The sequence below is a fragment of the Oncorhynchus gorbuscha genome, linkage group LG10 (assembly GCF_021184085.1).
Source record: "Oncorhynchus gorbuscha isolate QuinsamMale2020 ecotype Even-year linkage group LG10, OgorEven_v1.0, whole genome shotgun sequence".
In the NCBI taxonomy this organism is placed as follows: Eukaryota; Metazoa; Chordata; class Actinopteri; order Salmoniformes; family Salmonidae; genus Oncorhynchus; species Oncorhynchus gorbuscha.
In genome coordinates, this window is record NC_060182.1 from 86,835,222 (window position 1) to 86,861,802 (window position 26,581).

General features: G+C 43.2%; 1 protein-coding gene and 1 long non-coding RNA gene across 2 annotated transcripts; both read right to left on the bottom strand.

The window, feature by feature from the left end:
- Nucleotides 1-4,370: 4,370 nt before the first annotated feature.
- LOC124045337 (stAR-related lipid transfer protein 9-like) lies at nt 4,371-15,434 on the bottom strand. Its single transcript, XM_046364639.1, has 10 exons — nt 15,372-15,434; nt 15,116-15,202; nt 14,963-15,024; nt 12,217-12,434; nt 7,536-7,702; nt 7,333-7,397; nt 6,954-7,156; nt 6,639-6,718; nt 6,207-6,365; nt 4,371-5,582 (listed from the first exon to the last, which is right to left on the bottom strand). Exons 2-10 carry the CDS (start codon nt 15,131-15,133, stop codon nt 5,481-5,483), a joined length of 1,074 nt encoding a protein of 357 aa, XP_046220595.1. The 5' UTR covers nt 15,134-15,202; nt 15,372-15,434; the 3' UTR covers nt 4,371-5,480.
- Nucleotides 15,435-24,996: 9,562 nt separating this feature from the next.
- LOC124047018 lies at nt 24,997-25,640 on the bottom strand. The gene is made up of 3 exons (XR_006841079.1): nt 25,562-25,640; nt 25,220-25,283; nt 24,997-25,126 (listed from the first exon to the last, which is right to left on the bottom strand). It is a non-coding gene; the product is annotated as an uncharacterized LOC124047018 (long non-coding RNA).
- Between the last annotated feature and the right edge of the window lie 941 nt (nt 25,641-26,581).

The following is a 26,581-nucleotide window of genomic DNA, read 5'->3' on the forward strand; positions in this document are numbered from 1 at the left end:
AAAGTACACACGTCTAGTACATAATCTCTGTGCGCAGGGGCCCGACATTCCTGTCGTGTGCTGGTGACTTTAAATGGCAGCTAAAGACGCATTTCAGTGTGGTGGGGGTGCGCCCACTCCCCTGCTCTAACTTTTCATTTGGAGACACAACGTAGCAAAACATTTTTCTACACAAAAGGAAAATTAGCGTTTCTTATTGGACAAGTTCAGGTAGCCCCTCCCTGTTTCAGTCTGTTTTCATTCGTTCTGTGCCAAATGTATACAACCCTATCGCTCAGATCAAATCGGAACACACCAACACCCGGCCCCCGCCCCCTTCAGAAATGTCATCTCAACTACTCTGCTTCTACTCTCCCCAGAGAGTCCTCACTCAGACACTACAGTGATTCACTCCAGTATACAGTAGACCTACAGACACTCCACTATGTACTGATTGATTGTGGTCAGATGGAAAACATTGTTGACTATACAAATAAACATGAGAGCTGCAACAAACGACTTCAATAAGATCATAATGTTGAATAAATTACAACATCATGGATATGTGTACAGCTGAAGTCGGAAGATTACATACTCTTAGGTTGGAGTCATTCAAATTCGTTTTTCAACCACTCCACAAATTTCTTGTTAACAAACTATAGGTTTGGCAAGTCGGTTAGGACATCTACTTTGTGCATGTAATTTTTCCAACAATTGTTTACAGACAGATTATTTCACATATAATTCACTGTATCCCAATTCCAGTGGGTCATAAGTTTACACACACTAAATTGATTGTGCCTTTAAACAGCTTGGAAAATTCCAGAAAATTATGTCATGGCTTTAGAAGCTTCTGATAGGCTAATTGACACTATTTGAGTCAATTGGAGGTGTACCTGTGGATGTAAGGCCTACCTCCAAACTCAGTGCTTCTTTGCTTGACATCATGGGAAAATAAAAATAAATCAGCCAAGACCTCAGAAAAAAAACTATAGACCTCCACAAGACTGGTTCATCCTTGGGAGCCATTTCCAAATGCCTGAAGGTACCACGTTCATCTGTACAAACAATAGTACATAAGTAGAAACAAGATGGGACCACACAGGCGTCATACCGCTCAGGAAGGAGACGCGTTCTGTCTCCTAGAGATGAACGTACTTTGGTGCGAAAAGTGCAAATCAATCCCAGAACAACAGCAAAGGACTGTGTGAAGATGCTGGAGGAAACAGATACAAAGTATGTATATCCACAGCAAAATGAGTCCTATATCGACATAACCTGGAAGGCCGCTCAGCAAGGAAGAAGCCACTGCTCCAAAACCGCCATAAAAAAAGCCAGACTACAGATTGCAACTGCACATGGGTACAAAGATTGTACTTTTTGGAGAAATATCCTCTGGTCTGATGAAACACAAATAGAACTGTTTGTCCATAATGACCATCGTTATGTTTGGAGGAAAAGGGAGGAGGCTTGCAAGCCGAAGAACACCATCCCAACCGTGACGCAAGGGGGTGGCAGCATGTTGTGGGGGTGCTTTACTGCAGGAGGAACTGGTGCACTTCACAAAATAGATGTCTTCATGAGGGAGGAAAATCATGTGAATATTTTGAAGCAACATCTCAAGACATCAGTCAGGAAGTTAAAGCTTGGTCGCAAATGGGTCTTCCAAATGGACAATGACCCCAAGCATACTTCCAAAGTTGTGGCAAAATGGCTTAAGGACAACAAAGTCAAGGTATTGGAGTGGCCATCACAAAGCCCTGACCTCAATCCTATAGAAAATGTGTAGGCAGAACTGAAAAAGTGTGTGAGAGCAAGGAGGCCAACAATCCTGACTCAGTTATTGACTCTGTCAATAGGAATGGGCCAAAGGTTACTCAACTTATTGTGGGAAGCTTGTGGAAGGCAACCTGAAAGTTTTGACCCAAGTTAAACAATTTAAAGGCAATGCTATCAAATACTAATTGAGTGTATGTAAACTTCTGACCCACTGAGAATGTGATGAATAAAATACAAGTTGAAATAAATAATTCTCTCTACTATTATTCAGACATTTCACATTCTTAAAATAAAGTGGTGATCCTAACTGACCTAAGACAGGGAATTTTTACTCTGATTAAATGTCAGGAATTGTGAAAAACTGAGTTTAAATGTATTTGGCTAAGGTGTATGTAAACTTCAAATTTCAGCCTCCTGCGTGATGCAGTGGTCTAGGGCGCTGCATCGCAGCTGTGCCACCAGAGACTCTGGGTTCACGGCCGGGCTCTGTCGCAGCCGGCCGCGACCGGGAGGTCCATGGGGCGACGCACAATTGGCCTAGCGTCATCCGGTACAGATATCCTTGTCTCATTGCGCACCAGCGACTCCTGTGGTGGGCCGGACGCAGTGCGCACTAACCAAGGTAGCCAGGTGCACAATGTTTCTTCTGACACAGCAGTGCGGCTTGGTTGGGTTGCATGACGCATGGCTCTTGACCTTCGTCTCTCCCAAGCCTGTACGGGAGTTGTAGCGACAAGATAGTAACTACCAATTGAATAATTGGGGAGAATTTGAGATAAACGTAAAAATATATATTACAACAATAAAACATGCGCTGAAGGTTTCACTGAATTTTCACAATGTTCAAGTTTATGCTCAGCAGACCGTAATGTTCCCTCAACATTTTTAGTTGAGGGAACATTGGCTATAGGCCTACTCAGGAACAGGATAACATTCATTTTACAATTAATATACATAATATTTACAATGCCAAACCAAAGAAGCGAAAAGCTTTGAGTATGTACAGACTAAATGTCAAGTTTATACAGGAAAATAAAATATGCTCTTTGCATTTCTTTAGGATTCAAATATAATGTTATTAAAATAAAGAACATGATAAAAACATAAATAGTTATACATATTGACATGGTGGTATATGTTCATGTCAAATAAAAGGCACTTACAAAAGTATGGATCAAAATCAAACTCAGTACAAATAGGTTGTCAGTTAACTAGGCTACTTCATTTTTCTTTCCCTGTGGAAACTAAACTCTGCAAAAAAAGAAACATCCTGTGTAAATATTTGTATGAACATAACAAGAATCATCAACTGAGACTTAAACTGAACAAGTTCCACAGACATGTGACTAACAGAAATAGAATAATGTGTCCCTGAACAAAGGGGGGTCAAAATCAAAAGTAACAGTCAGTATCTGGTGTGGCCACCAGCTGCATTAGGTACTGCAGTGCATCTCCTCCTCATGGACTGCACCAGATTTGCCAGTTCTGCTGTGAGATGTTACCCCACTCTTCCACCGAGGCACCTACAAGTTCCCGGACATTTCTGGGGGGAATGGCCCTAGCTCTCACCCTCCGATCCAATAGGCCCCAGACATGCTCAATGGGATTGAGATCCGGGCTCTTCGCTGGCCATGGCAGAACAATGACATTCCTGTCTTGCAGGAAATCACTCACCGAACGAGCAGTATGGCTGGTGGCATTGTCATGACAGGATGAGCCTGCAGGAGGGGTACCACATGAGGGAGGAGGATGTCTTCCCTGTAATGCACAGCATTGAGATTGCCTGCAATAACAACAAGCTCAGTCTGATGATGCTGTGACACACCGCCCCAGACCATGACGGACCCTCCACCTCCAAATCGATCCCGCTCCAAAGCACGGGCCTCAGTGTAATGCTCATTCCTTCGACGATAAACACGAATCCAACCATCACCCCTGGTGAGACAAAACTGCGACTCGTCATCAAAGAGCACTTTTTGTCAGTCCTGTCTGGAACAGCGATGGTGGGTTTGTACCCATAGGCGACGTTGTTGCAGGTGATGTCTGGTGAGGACCTGCCTTAAAACAGGCCTACAAGCCCTCAGTCCAGCCTCTCTCAGCCTATTGCGAACAGTCTGAGCACTGATGGAGGGATTGTGCGTTCCTGGTGTAACTCGGGCAGTTGTTGTTGCCATCCTGTACCTGTGATGTTCGGATGTACGGATCCCGTGCAGGTGTTGTTATAAGTGGTCTGCCATTGCGAGGACGATCAGCTGTCCGACCTGTCTCCCTGTAGCGCTGTCTTAGGCGTCTCATAGTACAGATATTGCAATTTATTGCCCTCGCCACATCTGCAGTCCTCATGCCTCCTTGCAGCATACCTAAGGCACGTTCACGCCGATGAGCAGGGACCCTGGGCATCTTTTTATTGGTGTTTTTCAGAGTCAGTAGAAAGGCCTCTTTAGTGTCCTAATTTTTCATAACTGTAACCTTATTTGCCTACCGTCTGTAAGCTATTAGTGTCTTAACAATCGCTCCACAGGTGCATGTTGATTAATTGTTCATGGTTCATTGAACAAGCATGGGAAACAGTGTTTAAACACTTTACAATGAAGATCTGTGAAGTTATTTGGATTTTTACGAATTATCTTTGATAGACAGGGTCCTGAAAAAGGGACATTTCTTTTTTTGCTCGGTTAATATCCTTCATATCAGTTCCTTCTTATTTGGTTCCCCTGGGGATCATCTTACTGTGACACTGCAGTACTACAACTACAGAAAAATAATGTCCTGAACAGTCAACAAAACACATAATATGGCTTTTAAAAGGTTGGGTAGTGAGTTTGGTAAAGTGTGCTGTGCCTTGAGACATTAACACAGGATGCTGGAGAAAACAATTATGTCACTAAGTGGTCATTATAAAAGTGGTTCATTCTTAGGCTGGGAGGACAGTGAAATGGGAGACAAATGATCACTTTGTATCATAAATCAGTAACTAGGGAAGTAGTACAACTGAGGCTTACAGATAGATTAAATACAGCAATGAGCAACAGGAGACTAACGATCATTTTGCATTTGATATAAATCCGTGTTATTATGAAAAATATGTGGAATTGTAAACATTTAGGGCCTGGTGTTACTCTGGTCAGACGTTGCAGTGACACAGTAAGATGTGTTGTATGGGTCAAACATAGGAGCCACATCCTCAACCCTCCCTGACAGCCAGTCTAGACCACTCAATCTTTGGCAATAAACTTAAAAGATTGGTATAATCATACACATTAAACACAGGTCTTCAATGAACCATTTTAAACACAAAACACAGTTATGTTTAGATATAAACAAGCTGCATGATACTTAGTATCACAAAATCAATGTCATCAGTGCTCTTCGTAAGGATACAATCAAGTAAATACATTGCAAATTACAATAGAGACAGATCTCATATCAGATTCAGGACTTATGTCTAAGTGCTCACTGCGACGTGTGTGACCATTAACCTGGGGGCATGTTCTTTAGGGCACACCATAGCAAAACGTTTTGCAATGAGAGACGAAATCTGTGTTCTAATTGGACAGCTGATCTGGGTTGTGTTCATTGGGGCACATTGTAGCAACATGTTTTGCAATGGAAAAAGAAAATGTGCATTTCTTATTGGAAAAGTCCAGTTAGTCCCTCCTTGTTTCAGTCTGTTTTCTTCCTTTTCGTGCCTAATGAACACGACCCTGACCATGCTGTCAGTCTCACAAAGAGAAAAGGGAGTCAAGCTCAGCCAGGACGGACGCCTGTCTCCTAGCCACTGATCCCAACAGTCTCTGAGGAAGGGATGGAGTGCCCAGGTCCACCTGAAACAAAGGAGGACAAAAAGTGAGCCAAGGAAGGGATGGAAAAGTGAGGGGGAGGAAGAAACTAAAAGAGAGAGGAAGAGAGATTCCACATGGCGATGAGGAATCATTAGGCATATCTGTATCTAAAGTACTCTTAAGAACTCTGACATCTGTTGATGTAAAACTGGATTGATGAATCATTTTGATGAATTGATTGATTGATTTTAAGAACTTTCTGACATCTGTTGATGTAAAACTGGATTGATGAATCATTTTGATGAATTGATTGATTGATTTTAAGAACTTTCAGACATCTGTTGATGTAAAACTGGATTGATGAATCATTTTGATGAATTGACTGATTGATTTTAAGAACTTTCAGACATCTGTTGATGTAAAACTGGATTGATGAATCATTTTGATGAATTGACTGATTGATTTTAAGAACTTTCAGACATCTGTTGATGTAAAACTGGATTGATGAATCATTTTGATGAATTGACTGATTGATTTTAAGAACTTTCAGACATCTGTTGATGTAAAACTGGATTGATGAATAATTTTGATTAATTGATTGATTGATTGACTGACAGCTTTTTCAGACCACTTTACGTTGTCATAGTAACCTGATTCCTATCTCACCTGCAGTAGGTAGATAACCCTGACGACCTCTCGGACGTGGCGTGTGATTGGCTGAAGGACCCAGGCGCTAGGCAACATCTCCCCTCGGACAGCCTCTACACTGGGCCGAGGGAGAGACTCCTCGAAGACCGACTGCATGGCCAGCACACATAGCTCATCCTAGGAGAGAGAGATAGAAGGGCACTGAGTTAGTAGTCAGTCTCTTGCTGTAGACAAGGAAAACTCCTGGCCCTAGCTATAGGACAGTAAGAATACATTGTATCATTGCCCCTGAAAACGAGGAGGTCTTCTGTCCCCCTCATTCCAGTTGAACATTCAAAACAAATCTTGGTAAGAAGGAGCAGGTAAGTTTAAACTTTGAACTTGGTAAGTTGAAACTTGGAATTCAGCTGCAGGTCCCCTGACTGACCCCTGAACTCTGACCCTACTGACCTGTTGTGACTGGGTGCTGATGCAGCAGAAGTCTCTGGGCTGTTTGAGGTGGCAGCTGGATGGGTCTGTCAGCAGGTAGACTGATGAGGAGAGACACATGGAAAAGCATGAGGAAAAATTACAATTGAAATCTGAATTTCAGTTTACTTCCTGGAAGTAATTGACTGAAGTGAAATGGAATTGACTCATAGCGATAGATAGATGGTGCATTTGCTACAAAGTGTGTTTTAGCATGGGCAGCCTCATTGAAGGCTTTCACCAGTTTTAAGTAGTGAATTAACTCCAACTCTGCTATACTCCAGGCAGCAGACTAACCCAACTGAGTGCTGTCATCTAGTGGTCGTGTCCAGGCAGACCGGATAGCCTCATGGTACAGGTGGGTCTTGGAGTGGTCTCGGACCATGCTCCACAGGCTGGCCAGGGGCCTCTCCAGCTCCACCGCCCCAAGGAAACAGTGCACAGATGGGCTGGAGGAGGGCTTGTAGAAGGCCTGGACACCTCGCTCCACACCCTGGTACCTGATAGAGAGAGAGAGGACAGGAAGGTTGCAAATACACAATCTGTAATATAAACCCAGTGGGAAAAGCCGGTTGAAATCACATCATTACAACCTGCTGGGAGTGTAGCTAGTTATAACATGGTTTACTATTGGTTAACCTGAATGTAATAAAGGAGAAACCATGATGCAACTCACCTCCAACCAGCTGCAGCTTTCCCCATCACTAGGTTCCCCATGTCACTAGCAGCAGCCAAACGCACCTGGGGCACATATTAGGTGAGAACATGTTTCTTATTTTAGCAAACGTGCAACAACGAACAAGTACATAGTCCACGGTATATTGGAAATGTGTAATTTTGCTGTCTTGTGTTATACTATAAAGTTTATTTGAATTGTACCTCAGCCATAGCTCGACCAAGCAGACAGGAAGTGAAGTCCTGATAGGCTGTCGATATGGACGAGGCGGAGCCAAAAGAGGAGGTGCGCTGTCGTAGGTTCGTAGGAGATGATGGTGAGGATGACATCAGAGGGTCATACCCTGACACACCAGGCGCCAGACATACATCTAGAAAATACATAATAGAAAAGACATACACATGGTTATAATAGGTATTAAAAACAAAGTAGGAAAAAAGAAGGAACCCGCACACTGCTCTTGACAGTCTTGACGAAGGCCGTGAGACCGATACGTAAAGCTCTGATGAAGGCCGTGAGGTCGATATGTAAAACTCTGATGAAGGCCGTGAGGTCGATATGTAAAACTCTGATGAAGTCCGTGAGGTCGATATGTAAAACTCTGATGAAGGCCGTGAGGTCGATATGTAAAACTCTGATGAAGGCCGTGAGGTCGATATGTAAAACTCTGATGAAGGCCGTGAGGTCGATATGTAAAACTCTGATGAAGGCCGTGAGGTCGATATGTAAAACTCTGATGAAGGCCGTGAGGTCGATATGTAAAACTCTGATGAAGGAGGTGAGGTCGATATGTAAAGCTCTGATGAAGGAGGTGAGGTCGATATGTAAAACTCTGATGAAGGAGGTGAGGTCGATACGTAAAACTCTGATGAAGGAGGTGAGGTCGATATGTAAAACTCTGATGAAGGAGGTGAGGTCGATACGTAAAGCTCTGACAAAGGAGGTGAGGTCGATACGTAAAGCTCTGACGAAGTCCGTGAGGTCGATATGTAAAACTCTGATGAAGGCCGTGAGGTCGATACGTAAAGCTCTGACAAAGGAGGTGAGGTCGATACGTAAAGCTCTGACGAAGTCCGTGAGGTCGATATGTAAAGCTCTGATGAAGGCCGTGAGGTCGATACGTAAAGCTCTGACGAAGTCCGTGAGGTCGATATGTAAAGCTCTGATGAAGGCCGTGAGGTCGATACGTAAAGCTCTGACGAAGTCCGTGAGGTCGATATGTAAAACTCTGATGAAGGCCGTGAGGTCGAGACGTAAAGCTCTGATGAAGGCCGTGAGGTCGATACGTAAAGCTCTGACGAAGTCCGTGAGGTCGATATGTAAAACTCTGATGAAGGCCGTGAGGTCGATACGTAAAGCTCTGACAAAGGAGGTGAGGTCGATACGTAAAGCTCTGAAGAAGGAGGTGAGGTCGATACGTTAAACTCTGACGAAGGAGGTGAGGTCGATACGTAAAGCTCTGAAGAAGGAGGTGAGGTCGATACGTAAAGCTCTGACGAAGGAGGTGAGGTCGATACGTAAAACTCTGACGAAGGCCGTGAGGTCGATACGTAAAACTCTGACGAAGGAAGTGAGGTCGATACGTAAAACTCTGTTGAAGGCCGTGAGGTCGATACGTAAAACTCTGACGAAGGAAGTGAGGTCGATACATGTATGAACCCCTTCCCCCCCCCCTCCCCCTTTGAATGTCTTATTATCATTTCATAGTGATCTTGTACTGGCTAAATAACAGCCTTTTGGAGTCAGTTGAACGTGTGATAAAGATGTTGAGTGGTTGCTGTCTTGTGGTGGTGAGTCAGTCCTCACCCTGGGCAGAGAGCCAGGTACGCTGGGTCTTCACACTGAGAACCACAGATGGGAGGGCGAGACCTGACCTTAAGCTGCTCTGCCAGGGCTGTAGCGTAGACTGAGGACAGGGAGTCCACAGAGAACAAGCTGTCACAGTCTGAAGATTGGTCACCCTCCTCTTCTTCCTCACCGTCATACTTCTCCGATCCTGCCGGTCCCAATCCCTGCGGTCTCTCCACCCACCTTAGGGTGCTGGTCTGGTTCATCAGAGTCTCTGCACTATGCCACCGTCTTTGTCTCCACCCACAATCATGTGAAGGATTCTTCTGATCAAGGTCCTCACATGAGACAGCTGTTTTCATCGTGCATTTCTTCCTGCTCATCTTGACGCCTTCTACACCTCGCTTTAGTTTCCAGTGAAATGGGCTTGCTGTTTTACCACTAGGCTTGGTCCCTCTGCCTCCAATACTCAATCCTGATGGCTGTTTTCTAAACACCCTGGCAAGCGGTGTCTTTATCCCAGGGCCGACTGAGCGTGATAAGTCCTTCTGGATCATTTCCAAGCCTTTGCTACTCCCAGGAGGAAGGCTCTTCACTCCCTGACATGGAGCCCGCTGAGTCTGGCTGATAGATTCGCTTACTGTAACTGTGGGTCCCTTTATGATGACATTATTGCTTGACTGTAGGGTCGCTCCATTTGGTGATGGTGATGGGTTCTGATTGTTCTTCAAAGTAAATTCAAGTCCATGTTTTGGAAGCAGTGGTTTCCTCTCTGGTCTTTCATGGCATGGCGGCTGAACTAGAGCCTCCTCCTTCACAGGCGGCTTGAGGTTCTCTGAGGAACTTGCTTTACTCCTGTACCCATGCACCTGACTACTGTGTTGTGTTCCTGAGGAGAATGTGTTGGAGCGACTCCTTGTCCTCTCGCGTGGAAGACATTCATCAGACACCCACTGTCTGGAACAGATGGATCCAAATGTCAGTTCAGATAGTCTGTTTCTCTTCAGTAAGTGGCTGTTGGGGAAAACAAAACAAAACAAGGGATAAGGACATTATCATTTACAACATAAATATTAGCTTGAATAAATATCTATGTGGGAGACTAGCCTACTTGTGCTGACCTGAAGATTGGGGTGTGTTGGGGGTATAAGTGGGACAGCAGGTCTGATGAGACAGAATGCCTGCGCAAAACAGGTTGACATCCTCTTGAACTTGAGGGAGACCCCAGGCCAGGAGACACAGGGCTCTCTAGTCCAGGTGGCAGGGCCTTCTCTAGCCTCTGCAGTTCCCTCTTAGCGTCCAGTAGATGGCGCTTGCGAGCGATCCTCTCCAGCTGGTAGTGCAGCCTTTTGCGTCGAACATGGCTCTCGGCGCGCCGCAGGGTATGATGTCTTACCAACTCCTCCTGAACCACCTTCTTCCTGTATAGAACCACTTTAGAGGGCGGAGCAACTCTTTGATCACACTCTTCATCAGAACCTTCAGAATCTTCCGTTAGCAGGCTGTCTAGGATGGGAGCTGGTATAGGATCAGTTGGTATAGGATCAGTTGGTATAGGATCAGCTGGTATAAGATCAGCTGGTATAGGATCAGCTGGTGCAGGATCAGTTTGTATAGGATCAGTCTGTATAGGATCTGTCTGTAAAGGATCAGTCTGTAAAGGATCAGTCTGTAAAGGATCAGTCTGTATAGGATCAGCTTTTAAAGGATCAACCTGTAAAGGATCAGTCTGTAAAGGATCAGTCTGTAAAGGATCAGTCTGTATAGGATCAGTCTGTAAAGGATCAGTCTGTATAGGATCAGCTTTTAAAGGATCAACCTGTAAAGTATCAGTCTGTAAAGGATCCGTCTGTAAAGGATCAGCCTGTAAAGGATCAGCCTGTATAGGATCTGTCTGTAAAGGATCAGTCTGTAAAGGATCAGTCTGTAAAGGATCAGTCTGTATAGGATCTGTCTGTAAAGGATCAGTCTGTAAAGGATCAGTCTGTAAAGGATCAGTCTGTAAAGGATCAGTCTGTAAAGGATCTGTCTGTAAAGGATCAGTCTATAAAGGATCAGTCTGTAAAGGATCAGTCTGTATAGGATCAGCTTTTAAAGGATCAACCTGTAAAGGATCAGTCTGTAAAGGATCAGTCTGTAAAGGATCAGTCTGTATAGGATCAGCTTGTAAAGGATCAACCTGTAAAGGATCAGTCTGTAAAGGATCAGTCTGTATAGGATCAGTCTGTATATGATCAGCTTGTAAAGGATCAGCCTGTAAAGGATCAGTCTGTAAAGGATCAGTCTGTATAGGATCAGTCTGTATAGGATCAGTCTGTATAGGATCAGCTTTTAAAGGATCAACCTGTAAATGATCAGTCTGTAAAGGATCAGTCTGTATAGGATCAGCTTTTAAAGGATCAGTCTGTAAAGGATCAGTCTGTATAGGATCAGCTTGTAAAGGATCAACCTGTAAAGGATCAGTCTGTAAATGATCAGTCTGTATAGGATCAGTCTGTATATGATCAGCTTGTAAAGGATCAGCCTGTAAAGGATCAGTCTGTAAAGGATCACTCTGTATAGGATCAGTCTGTATAGGATCCGTCTGTAAAGAATCAGTCTGTAAAGTATCAGTCTGTAAAGGATCAGTCTGTAAAGTATCAGTCTGTAAAGGATCAGTCTGTATAGGATCCGTCTGTAAAGTATCAGTCTGTAAAGGATCCGTCTGTAAAGGATCAGCCTGTAAAGGATCAGCCTGTAAAGGATCAGCCTGTATAGGATCAGCCTGTAAAGGATCAGCCTGTATAGGATCAGTCTGTAAAGGATCAGCCTGTAAAGGATCAGTCTGTAAAGGATCAGTCTGTACACTAAACTCCTGAGTTCCTCTTTCCTCTAAGGTTATAGCTGCCAGACGCTGCTTCTCTTGTAAGATCCACTGCTGGACTGAAGGCAGATTAAACAGAGCATATTTAACATGCACATACAAAAAGTGATCATGTCCTTGTATAACTTAATTGTACAGAGACACATACAATAAATAAATATTTAAGCTATTCTCTCAAAGTATATCCTGTGTATTTAGCACTGTAGCCTATATTTAAGTAGAGGTGTACTCACTGTCAGTGTGTCGTTGTCTCAGATGGGCCTGTTCTTTCTCTAGATCTCTCTCAGCTCGTCTCTGTTCAGTCTGGATTTCTTGGCGTAGACACTCCACATACCCCCTCTGCTCCTCCATGCACCGCAGCTGGTCCTCAATACACTGCTGCCTGGGGGGAGGCTCCTTCCCCTCAGCCCCACGGTCACCCGTCTGCCCCTGGACTGCCTCTCCTCCAGCCCTGTTCACATACAGATACACAAATAATATTTCACACATATATGACACAGTTATACACAATTATACTTTGTGGTAGACAAGAGAGATGAACATGGGCCTCCTGCTGACTTTTTACGTGGCTCAAGTGGTGTTAACCAAAAACGGCTTTGAGAATGTTTTCTACATCCAGTCACAGGGCACTGTGATGGGGTCCCCATTCCCACCGAATTACGCACATTTATTTCTGGGGAAGTTTGACGATTGGTTTATAATGTTAATACATTTTTCTCCCTTTTGAAATGTTGGTTCCACAACATTAATGTTTTTTTTTTATTTGGAGTGGGACATATGAGCAACTGAAAGAGTGGGACATATGAGCAACTGAAAGAGTGGGACATATGAGCAACTGAAAGAGTGGGACATATGAGCAACTGAAAGAGTGGGACATATGAGCAACTGAAAGAGTTCAGACTGTACATTCATTTCAGGTTGCCTACTATGAAATTCACTCTGGAATCCAATGAGGAAACTGTTTCTTCTTTGGATGTACTGGTTAGCAAAGACAATGGACTTCAGACCACTGTATCGCCAGAAGATGAATATAAACAATCTCCTGCATTATTCAAGTTACCATCTGTCTACTCTTTGTAAGGGTTTTCGTCCTCCTCTTCTGAGGAGGAGTAGCGAGAAGGATCGGAGGACCAATGCGCAGCGTGGTAAGTGCCCATAATGTTTAATCAAACACAAGAGAACACTGGAACAAACCAGTCCCGTGTGGTAACAAACACTGACACGGAAGACAAACACCCACAACTTAAAAGTGAAACCAGACTACCCAAGTATGATTCTCAATCAGGGACAACGATTGACAGCTGCCTCTGATTGAGAACCATACTAGGCCGAACACAGAAATCACAAATTATAGAAAAAGGAACATAAACAACCCACCCAACTCACGCCCTGACCATACTAAAACAAAGACATAACAAAGGAACTAAGGTCAGAACGTGACACTCTTAGATAATAGTCTACCTTACAGTCAGCTGCTGAGGGTCAGAAGAATATGTATTGCTGATAATGAATTGTCATAATTGTGTGAACTGTGATGCAATAATCAAGGGAAAGGAAAGAAATGGGGTAGAATTTCCTTTCAAATTAACATTTGTGGTCTATTTACTGAAGTGTCTATGTGGCTATTATGTTGGAAAGTGTCTGAGACAATTGAAAGTAATATTATGACAGAACACAAGAGCAACATGAGAACAGGTGATGAGAAGTCCCCTGTAGTCAGACACTTCAATGCGGTCGGACATGATGTGTGTCAACTGAGGTTTCTTGGTTTAGAAGTCGTACAGCCATTTAAGAGAGAAGGTGATAGAGAAAAGTCGCTGTTACACAGAGGGCCATTGTATATTTATGTCTTACAAACACAGATCCCTAGAGGCTTTAATGAAGAACTCCCGTGAGCAACGGGTGCCCTTTCTTTGTATATTATTCTTCATTTGAAGCTTTCCAAACGCTGCCGGAGTCTGCTGCCGCAACACATACGCTCATTTTGACCTCTGCTGCAAAACATTTTTACATTTAAGCTGAAATAATATTTCAGTGAGTGTTTTTCCCCTTTCTTCCAGTATTTGCCTTTTGATCTACAAACATTTGAGCTGAGCAAACCAAAACATATCTTTCTATAACTAAGAGGTAGTAGACACTGAAGTAAGCGCTCTCTCTCTCTCTCTCTCTCTCTCTCTCTCTCTCTCTCTCTCTCTCTCTCTCTCTCTCTCTCTCTCTCTCTCTCTCTCTCTCTCTCTCTGTCTCTCTCTCTCTCTCTCTCTCTCTCTCTCTCTCTCTCTCTCTCTCTCTCTCTCTCTCTCTCTCTCTCACTCTGTCTCTCTCTTTCTCTCTCTGTCTCTCTCTCTCTCTCTGTCTCTCTCTCTTTCTCTCTCCCTCTCTGTCTCTCTCTCTCTCTGTCTCTCTCTCTCTGTCTCTCTCTCTCTGTCTCTCTCTCTCTCTGTCTCTCTCTCTCTGTCTCTCTCTCTCTGTCTCTCTCTCTCTGTCTCTCTCTCTTTCTCTCTCTCTCTCTCTCTTTCTCTCTCTCTGTCTGTCTCTCTTTCTCTCTCTCTTTCTCTCTCTGTCTCTCTCTCTCTCTCTCTCTCTCTCTCTCTCTCTCTCTCTCTCTCTTGCTCTCTCTTTGCTCTCTCTTTCTCTCTCTTTCTCTCTCTTTCTCTCTCTTTCTCTCTCTTTCTTTTCTCTTTCTCTCTCATATAAATAAACAACATGTATGAAGCATTCACCATTATATCCCTTGCACCTGCACCATCAGTAGGTTGTACTACAAAGACTAGATATCAAATATGTATGCAATGGTTCTTCTATGGGAGCTCAGCAGAAACAATTGGCTCAGCGTCGTCCGGTTTAGGGGAGGGTTTGGCCAATGGGGCTTTACTCAGCAGAATCTTTTTAGCACATGTGTAGTGAGCAGAATTCAAAGATGCTTCTGACCTGTGATTGTCAGAGGTTGGTGGTGAGTTTACATTCAGTGTGTGTGTTTACCTGGAATCAGAGGTCAAGGCTTGAAAATCATTGTAGCTGCAGTTCAGTGCACCTTCACTGGCCTGTCAAGCGGATAATATGAGTTACCAATCAATCCCCCCAAAAATCAGGAGCTTCTTCACGATCACAACATTACTGGTCAGTAGCACCCACCTGTCTCCGTTCTCTCATGACCTCAGCCTCTGCTGGGTGGTTGAAACGGAACTTGTGGACGGACACCTCCAAGAGTGATCAAGGTCCCTGGAGATAGAGATAGAGATACAAAATGAAAAATTGACGTGGCTGTTGAGGCCCAAAGGGCTACTCTAAATGCTCCTTTGGGTTCTGTAAGCCATCAACTGAAGTGTAACGAGAAAGAAACTCTTTAACCAGGGATTAAAACATGTGTGAGAACCAGGTGAGGGCCTACCTTGTGCCAGTCTGCAGGGCTCCGTCACCTCCCTGTCTTTGATCATGTAGACAGTCCCTGGCAGCGGCCTCAGGGTCACAACCCCAGACTGGTTCTCTATCTCACAGGTGGTGCTGCCCTGGAGGACTGGAGAGGAGAGACATACCACAAGGACTCAAAAATAAAACACACATTTGAAGTTGCAATTCTCCCAAAATACATGTATAGCATGTGCAATATCTATATGACTTCTGCCTACCTATTTGTGATTCAACCAGTTTGTCCTGAGGTCCAATCCTTGTTACCGCCTCCTACAACAGACAGAAGGCAGCCAAGAGTTTAGGATGACAGAGAATTGAAACAGTGGATTGTTGAGGGGGAAAAAAATCAACAAACGCACAGTTGGGTTGAAATAGGTGGGTTGAGATAAAATGACTAACACAGTGTTCTACTATGTCAAAATATGACTTCCACAGAAATCTGGTGTCAGGTAGCCTAGCGGTTAAGAGCGTTGGGCCAGCAACTGGAAGACTGCTGGTTCAAATCCCAAAGCTGACTACGTGAAAAATCTATCGGTGTCTCTTGAGAAAGTCAAGAACAGAATGTACAGAGGTAGTATAGAAGAATGTCAATGGTTCCGTGTGTGTGTGTGTGTGTGTGTGTGTGTGTGTGTGTGTGTGTGTGTGTGTGTGTGTGTGTGTGTGTGTGTGTGTGTGTGTGTGTGTGTGTGTGTGTGTGTGTGTGTGTGTGTGTGTGTGTGTGTGTGTGTGTGTGTGTGTGTGTGTGTGTGTGTGTGTGTGTGTGTGTGTGATTATGGTCTGTGTATTCATGTGTGTGTGCTCATACCCTGAGGTGATAGAAGGTAACAGGAAGTAGATGAGGAAGTATGTGTTCGTATCCTAAAGTGTGTATTGTACATACCCTGAGGTGATAGAAGGTGACCCCGGTGCTGAGTACGTCCCGGTCCAGGGTAATGAGATGTGGTAACAGGGAGTGGATGAGGAACCCACCCCGGTCTCTGTTGATATCCACACTGTACTGTTCCAACAGCTCCTTCTTGTCCCGCCAGCTCTCTGACCAGTCCTTCGTCAGCTCATCCACCTGGAGGATGGAAGAGGATTGATTGATTGGTTTGAATGAATAGAAAAGACATGTAAAGTCCTTTCAGCTGGAGACAGTAGGTTCAGGTATAGTAGAGAGTAGTGATGGAAAGGATCAAATAAGTCAAAGTGGAGAATACAATTCTGGAGCAGCGTCAAGTAGATATATAATATATCGTTACTCTACCTTTAGTTCGTTCTGCAACACGATGTCTGACAGACTCCCGTCTCTCTGATCACTCAGAGAAGGGCCAGGATTCCGTTGCTACGATGGAATTAAAGGAGAAATAATACATTTTGGTCAATTTAGCAAAGACAAATAACATGAAGGCAGTGAGCACTATTAATCTGACATCAAAACCAGGTGATCTCAGATGATTCCATTCCTAATAATAATCCGGGACGATAAGTACCATTTGGAAGCTGAGAAGCGTACTCTTCAGCCTGTCTATCTCCTCACGTAGCTCTCGGATCAGCCTCACACTCGCATCCTGTAGAAAGACATCCCTTTTCATCTGAAAACGTTTCTCTACGGTGTCCCCAACTGAACAAATTCAGACCTCACAGTAATAAAAGGCAGTGGATGACATGACAAGGCAATGGCCCCACAATACAGAACAACATCTCCAGAAGCCTTACCTCATTGACCCTGGGCTTGTTGACGATGTTCCTAGCATGAGCAGCGTAGCGCAGGGTGCTGAGAGTCTCATTGTAGCTGCTACTGGATGGGGACACAGCTGCAACAGACAGGAAATCACATTTACCACTCTAACAATAACACTACCGCCATGACAACCTCTGTGACTCAATACTGTAACAATAACACTACAGCCATGACAACCTCTGTGACTCAATACTGTAACAATAACACTACGGCCATGACAACCTCTGTGACTCAATACTGTAACAATAACACTACAGCCATGACAACCTCTGTGACTTAATACTGTAACAATAACACTACAGCCATGACAACCTCTGTGACTCAATACTGTAACAATAACACTACAGCCATGACAACCTCTGTGACTCAATACTGTAACAATAACACTACAGCCATGACAACCTCTGTGACTCAATACTGTAACAATAACACTACAGCCATGACAACCTCTGTGACTAAATACTGTAACAATAACACTACAGCCATGACAACCTCTGTGACTCAATACTGTAACAATAACACTACGGCCATGACAACCTCTGTGACTCAATACTGTAACAATAACACTACGGCCATGACAACCTCTGTGACTCAATACTATAACAATAACACTACGGCCATGACAACCTCTGTGACTCAATACTGTAACAATAACACTACGGCCATGACAACCTCTGTGACTCAATACTGTAACAATAACACTACAGCCATGACAACCTCTGTGACTCAATACTGTAACAATAACACTACAGCCATGACAACCTCTGTGACTCAATACTGTAACAATAACACTACAGCCATGACAACCTCTGTGACTCAATACTGTAACAATAACACTACGGCCATGACAACCTCTGTGACTCAATACTGTAACAATAACACTACGGCCATGACAACCTCTGTGACTCAATACTGTAACAATAACACTACAGCCATGACAACCTCTGTGACTCAATCAATACTGACAACCTCTGTGAACAATAACACTACAGCCATGACAACCTCTGTGACTCAATACTGTAACAATAACACTACAGCCATGACAACCTCTGTGACTCAATACTGTAACAATAACACTACAGCCATGACAACCCCTGTGACTCAATACTCTAACAATAACACTACAGCCATGACAATCTCTGTGACTATATCAACAACTACTATTGGTCTGGAAAAAAAGACAATGTCCATCTTATAATTCCAAAGTCCAACAAACATTGGCACTATTACATCAAATAAGCATTTCACTGTAAGGTGAACACCTGTTGTATTCGGCGCACGTGACAAATAAACTTTGATTTGATCAAGTACTTCCCTCGAGTCCCACTAGTTTACACAAATGTGTTTAGCCAATGTTTGTGACTGGATAGTCTCGCTTGCCAGACTCAGTGGCAGTGTTCCACAAGGCAGTTGTAGGGAGAGACTACAACTCACTGGCGATCATGATGGTCTTAGCGTTTCCTCCCAGGCTGTCTTTGAGGAGCCAGGTGAGGACTGAGTCTCTGTAGGGGATGAAGCAGTGTCTTCTCCCTCCTCCACCACCACCACCAGACAGACAGCTGTGACTGGCCACACTGCTGCCCTCGCCCTCACTGGCCACACTGTTGATGCTCTGACAACTACTGGACATCTGAGAGTTCTGGGCTAGAGAGGGACGGACAGAGACAAGGGGAGGGTTGGGTTATAAAGACAGGAACAGAGACAAGGGGAGGGTTGGGTTATAAAGACAGGAACAGAGACAAGGGGAGGGTTGGGTTATAAAGACAGGAACAGAGACAAGGGGAGGGTTGGGTTATAAAGACAGGAACAGAGACAAGGGGAGGGTTGGGTTATAAAGACAGGAACAGAGACAAGGGGAGGGTTGGGTTATAAAGACAGGAACAGAGACAAGGGGAGGGTTGGGTTATAAAGACAGGAACAGAGACAAGGGGAGGGTTGGGTTATAAAGACAGGAACAGAGACAGGGGAGGGTTGGGTTATAAAGACAGGAACAGAGACAAGGGGAGGGTTGACAGGTTATAAAGACAGGAACAGAGACAAGGGAGGGTTGGGTTAGGGAACAGAGACAAGGGGAGGGTTGGGTTATAAAGACAGGAACAGAGACAAGGGGAGGGTTGGGTTATAAAGACAGGAACAGAGACAAGGGGAGGGTTGACAGGTTATAAAGGACAGGAACAGAGACAGGGGAGGGTTGGGTTATAAAGACAGGAACAGAGACAAGGGGAGGGTTGGGTTATAAAGACAGGAACAGAGACAAGGGGAGGGTTGGGTTATAAAGACAGGAACAGAGACAAGGGGAGGGTTGGGTTATAAAGACAGGAACAGAGACAAGGGGAGGGTTGGGTTATAAAGACAGGAACAGAGACAAGGGGAGGGAAAGGGACAGGTAAGGAGAGGGAAGGACAAGAGAGAGGGACAATATCGAGACAGAGTTAGGGAGAGATACAGGGACAGTGTAACGGATTGTGTTAAGAGTAGGGTAGTCTCGCTTGGCTCATCTAACAAAACTCTAAGGTATTGTACTCTCACACAGTGAAACATGGACAGTATAACAGGTCTAAGGTATTGTACTCTCACACAGTGAAACATGGACAGTATAACAGGTCTAAGGTATTGTACTCTCACACAGTATAACAGGTCTAAGGTATTGTACTCTCACACAGTGAAACAGGTCTAAGGTATTGTACTCTCACACAGTGAAACATGGACAGTATAACAGGTCTAAGGTATTGTACTCTCACACAGTGAAACATGGACAGTATAGCAGGTCTAAGGTATTGTACTCTCACACAGTGAAACATGGACAGTATAACAGGTCTAAGGTATTGTACTCTCACACAGTATAACAGGTCTAAGGTATTGTACTCTCACACAGTGAAACAGGTCTAAGGTATTGTACTCTCACACAGTGAAACATGGACAGTATAACAGGTCTAGGGTATTGTACTCTCACACAGTGAAACATGGACAGTATAACAGGTCTAAGGCATTGTACTCTCACACAGTATAACAGGTCTAAGGTATTGTACTCTCACACAGTGAAACAGGTCTAAGGTATTGTACTCTCACACAGTGAAACATGGACAGTATAGCAGGTCTAAGGTATTGTACTCTCACACAGTGAAACATGGACAGTATAACAGGTCTAAGGTATTGTACTCTCATACAGTGAAACATGGACAGTATAACAGGTCTAAGGCATTGTACTCTCACACAGTATAACAGGTCTAAGGTATTGTACTCTCACACAGTGAAACATGGACAGTATAACAGGTCTAAGGTATTGTACTCTCACACAGTAAAACAGGTCTAAGGTATTGTACTCTCACACAGTGAAACATGGGACAGTATAACAGGTCTAAGGTATTGTACTCTCACACAGTGAAACATGGGACAGTATAACAGGTCTAAGGTATTGTACTCTCACACAGTGAAACATGGGACAGTATAACAGGTCTAAGGTATTGTACTCTCACACAGTGAAACATGGGACAGTATAACAGGTCTAAGGTATTGTACTCTCACACAGTGAAACATGGGACAGTATAACAGGTCTAAGGTATTGTACTCTCACACAGTGAAACATGGGACAGTATAACAGGTCTAAGGTATTGTACTCTCACACAGTGAAACATGGGACAGTATAACAGGTCTAAGGTATTGTACTCTCACACAGTATAACAGGTCTAAGGTATTGTACTCTCACACAGTGAAACATGGGACAGTATAACAGGTCTAAGGTATTGTACTCTCACACAGTGAAACATGGGACAGTATAGCAGGTCTAAGGTATTGTACTCTCACACAGTGAAACATGGGACAGTATAACAGGTCTAAGGTATTGTACTCTCACACAGTGAAACATGGGACAGTATAACAGGTCTAAGGTATTGTACTCTCACACAGTATAACAGGTCTAAGGTATTGTACTCTCACACAGTATAACAGGTCTAAGGTATTGTACTCTCACACAGTATAACAGGTCTAAGGTATTGTACTCTCACACAGTATAACAGGTCTAAGGTATTGTACTCTCACACAGTATAACAGGTCTAAGGTATTGTACTCTCACACAGTATAACAGGTCTAAGGTATTGTACTCTCACACAGTATAACAGGTCTAAGGTATTGTACTCTCACACAGTATAACAGGTCTAAGGTATTGTACTCTCACACAGTGAAACATGGACAGTATAGCAGGTCTACGGTATTGTACTCTCACACAGTGAAACATGGACAGTATAACAGGTCTAAGGTATTGTACTCTCATACAGTGAAACATGGACAGTATAGCAGGTCTAAGGTATTGTACTCTCACACAGTGAAACATGGACAGTATAGCAGGTCTAAGGTATTGTACTCTCACACAGTGAAACATGGACAGTATAACAGGTCTAAGGTATTGTACTCTCACACAGTATAACAGGTCTAAAGCATTGTAGTCTCACACAGTGAAACATGGACAGTATAGCAGGTCTAAGATATTGTACTCTCAGACAGTGAAACATGGACAGTATAGCAGGTCAAAGGGACATAATGTTTCCTGTCTCAGTAATCTGGAATCCCAACAGGGTCTGGTCATTAGTTCAGCTACACCTGTTACTGTCAGCCTTTCACTCAAAAGACTGGGCATTGTTGGCCAACAGGGATACTTTTTGTCCGTTGCCTGTCTGTGCGGTCAGTTGGCTCCCTCTACAGGTTGCAGTGAGACCTGCAGGATGTCCATGTGGTTGTAGAACTCAGGCATTGGTAGAGAATAGGAGGAGGAGGAGGTGTGGGCAGAAGAAGACTGTAACAGAGGCATAGAAGAGGAAGAGGAGGAGAACATGGGGATAGACTCCTGCTGAATCTTCTCAATGAACTCTGTTAGCCAGGGTAACTGGGACCACTTCCTTCTCTGCCAGAATCTCCCTCTCTACCAGCTGTCTGACAAGGAACAGGAAGTTGTTCCACTGCAAAGAAGCACATGACACAGAACATGGATGGCTCTGATCTGGGGGAAACCACAGGTAATAGTTATATTGTTGGTGGTAATATACTGGTAATACCCTGGTAATGCTGTTATATTGTTATGGTAAAATACTGGTACTACTGTTATGGTAATACCCTGTTATATTGGCATGGTAATATACTGGTAATACTGTTATATTGTTATGGTAATACCCTGGTAATACTGATATATTGTATTGGTAATACCCAGGTAATAATGTTATAGTGTTATGGTAATATACTGGCATATTGTTATCGTAATATACTGTTATATTGGCATGGTAATATACTGGTAGTATTGTTATGGTAATATACTGTTATGGTAATATACTGGCAGTATTGTTATGGTAATATACTGTTATATTGGCATGGTAATACTGTTATGTTGTTATGGTAATATACTGACATATTGTTATGGTAATATACTGTTATATTGGCATGGTAATATACTGGTAGTATTGTTATGGAAATATACTGTTATATTGTTATGGTAATATACTGGTAATACTGTTATGGTAATATACTGGTTATATTGTTATGGCAATATACCAGTGATATTGTTATATTGTTATGGTAATATAATGGTAGTAGTGTTATGGTAATATCCCGGTTATACTGTTATGGTAATATACTGGTAATACTGTTATATTGTTATGGAAATATCCCAGTTATAGTGTTATATTGGTATGGTAATATACTGGTAATACCATTATGGTAATATACTGATAATACTGTTATATTGTTATGATAATATGCTGGTAATACTGTAATACTGTTATATTATTATGGTAATACCATAATATACTGGTAATACCCTGGTAACAATGTTATTATATTGTTATGGTAAAATACTGGTTATAAAGGAATACTATCTAGGTATCTAGGAATACCTAGGATAGGATAAAGTAATCCTTCTCACCCCCCCCCCCCTTAAAATATTTAGATGCACTATTGTAAAGTGGTTGTTCCACTGGATGTCATAAGGTGAATGCACCAATTTGTAAGTCGCTCTGGATAAGAGCGTCTGCTAAATGACTTAAATGTAAATGTTAAATGTAAAGGATATTGTTATGGTAATACTGTTATATTGTTATGGTAATACCCTGGTAATATTGCTATGGTAATATACTGTTGTATTGTTATGGTGATATACTGGTAATATACTGTTAATATACTGATAATAATGTTATATTGTTATTGTAATATACTGGTATATTGTTATGGTAATTTACTGGTAATATCCTGCACCACTGTTATATTGTAATATACTTTTATATTGATATTGTAATATATTGGTATGATAATATACTGGTATATTGATATGGTAATGTACTGGTAATATCCTGCACCACTGTTATATTGTTATTGTAATATACTGGTAATACGGTTATATTGTTATGGTAATACCTTGGTAATACTGTTACATTGTTATGGTAATATACTGGTAACACCCTGGTAATACTGTAATATACTGGCACCACTGTTATATTGTTATGGTAAAATATACTGTTATATGTTATGGTAATATCCTGGTAATACTGTTATATTGTTATGGTAATACCCTGGCAATAGTGGGAAAATGTATATGGTAATATAGTGGTAATACTGTTATATTGTTATGGTAATACCCTGGTAATAATGTTATATTGTTATGGTAATACCCTGGTAATAAGGTTATATTGTTATGGTAATACCCTGTTAATACTGTTATATTGTTATGTGATATCCTGGTAATAATGTTATATTGGTATGGTAATATACTGGTAATAATGTTATATTGTTATGTGATATCCTGGTAATAATGTTATATTGGTATGGTAATATACTGGTAATATACTGGTAATAATGTTATATTGGTATGGTAATATACAGATAATAGTTGTATTGTTATGGTAATATACTGGTAATAGTTAGATATTGTTATGGTAATACTGGTAACATACTGCTTGTATACTGGTAGAATATTAAGCCACAGACATGTTCAAAAGGTAAATGAGGCTTACTTCCGAGCCACTGGCCCCAAGGACAGTAGTGAGTGTGATCTCAATAAAGAACAAGGGGAGGGGTTCTGAGGAGCAACAGTCTCCTCCCCACAAGACCCCCAGCTGATCCAGCAGGGCTTGGATTGTCACTGGGGGCTGTACAGCACCCGAAACAGGAGGCTCTGGCCTACTGCACTCCTCCTGGGACCACACCACAGGTAGGTCCCCTGACACCACCCACCCACACCCACACCAAACCACCATAATAACCATCATCCCCATAATAACCATCAATATCATCCCCATAATAACCATCATCATCATCCCCATTATAACCATCATCACCATAATAACCACCATCATCATCATAACCATAACTATCAACACCATAATAACCATCCCCACCACCATAATAACCATCAACACCATAACCATCAACACCATAACCATCACCACCATAAACATCATCACCATAATAACCATCATCATCATTGCCATAATAACCATCAACACCATAACCACCATAATAACCATTCTCACCACCATAATAACCATCAACACCATAACCATAACCACCATCATCACAATAATAACCATCATCCCCATAATAACCATCATCATCACCACCATAATAACCATCATCCCCATAATAACAATCATCACCATAATAACCATCATCCCCATAATAACCATCATCATCACCACCATAATGACCATCATCCCCATAATAACCATCACCATAATCATCATCCCCATAATAACCATCATCATCACCACCATAATAACGATCATCCCCATAATAACGATCATCACCATAATAACCATCATCACCATAATAACCATCATCACCATAATAACCATCATCACCATAATAACGTCAAAGCCTCCTTGCCTTTTCCTGTCTTGGTGTCCGTGGCTGTTCCTGGGTGCCGTCGCAGCACCGGCCCAACTTCCAGTCTTAGCCTCGGCCCCACCCACACCACCAGTCTCTGAGGGCACTGAGCTGGGACGAGACTGGATGTTCTCAGAGGTGGTGAGAATCTGGAGGGAGCGACAACGCATGTTAGCAACGTCACGTCAGCAAGGACTGATTTAGACAGAAAGAGTTGAAAGAGCAACTCTGAATCGACTTACAGCAGGAGAAGTTTCATCAGGAAGGAACACCCTGAAGTCTTCCAAACCTTTCACACTGCAGAACCTGAAGATACATAAGAGGCTATAGTCAAACACACACACAAATAATAGACTATTGTTAAGATTCTGGGTAAAACGTGGAACATTGTTATACTAGAGACATGATACATCAGAAGTAATACTATAGTATCTGAGGAGTGATAGAGATCATTTTTTTACTCCGAGAATTTGAATCTAACACTATAAACCCACTCAATGAGTATTAATGGCAGCATCTTGCCGTCGTTGGTTATTTCATTCAGGTTCTTCTGGATGCCATTTCAACAAATAGAGTATGTGTACCTGGTATCTCTCGGCAGAGCCTGCTGGCTCCACGTCACAGAGCTGAGCACAGATGGAGTCCTTGGGTTTCATAGGGTTGGCCACTGGTGAGATCAGCCCCTCCCTCAGCAACCTCTCTCCACCATGGACCAGCTCCCACACCTGGGTGGCCCTGCGGCAGACACACACACAGTCATTGTAGATGTATACTACAGTATACCACCATGATACCATCTCACTTGTGTACACACATACACATGCAAACAGTGGATACATAATAACACATTTGTATACAACATAAACACAGATAGAGAAATTGAACATACTTCATGTGTTTGACACAGTTAGACACACTGTTTTAGAGGCCACTCCAAAATGTGCAGTTTTGTCACACAACACAATGCCACAGTTGTCTCAAGTTTTGAGGGAGTGTGCAATTGGCATGCTGACTGCAGGAATGTCTACCAGAGCTGTTGCCAGATAATTTAATGTTCATTTCTCTACCATAAGCAGCCTCCAAAGTCATTTTTAGATAATTTGGCACTAAGTTCAACCGGCCTCAAAACCTCAGACCATGTGTAACCACACCAGCCCAGGACCTCCACATCCTGCTTCTTCACCTGCATGATTGCCTGAGAACCAGCCACCCAGACAGCTGATGAAACTGAGGAGTATTTCTGTCTGTAATAAAGCCCTTTTATGGGGAAAAACTCATTCTGATTGACTGGACCTGACTCCCCAGTGGATGGGCCTGGCTCCCCAGTGGATGGGCCTGGCTCCCCAGTGGATGGTCATGGCTCCCCAGTGGATAGGCCTGGCTCCCCAGTGGATGGGCCTGGCTCCCCAGTGGATGAGCCTGGCTCCCCAGTGGATGGGCCTGGCTCCCCAGTGGATAGGCCTGGCTCCCCAGTGGATGGGCCTGGCTCCCCAGTGGATGGACCTGGCTCCCCAGTGGATGGGCCTGGCTCCCAAGTGGATGGGCCTGGCTCCCCAGTGGATGGGCCTGGCTCCCCAGTGGATGGGCCTGGCTCCCCAGTGGAT

Bases quoted from the DNA above. Each gene is read 5' to 3' on its own strand.
- LOC124045337 (XM_046364639.1), bottom strand. The intron at 12,435-14,962 runs GTAAACACACAC...GTATGTGAACAG, and splicing joins GCCTTGACCTCTGATTCCAG to GGCTGGAGGAGAGGCAGTCC. The intron at 7,157-7,332 runs GTGAGTTGCATC...TCTCTCTATCAG, and splicing joins AAAGCTGCAGCTGGTTGGAG to GTACCAGGGTGTGGAGCGAG.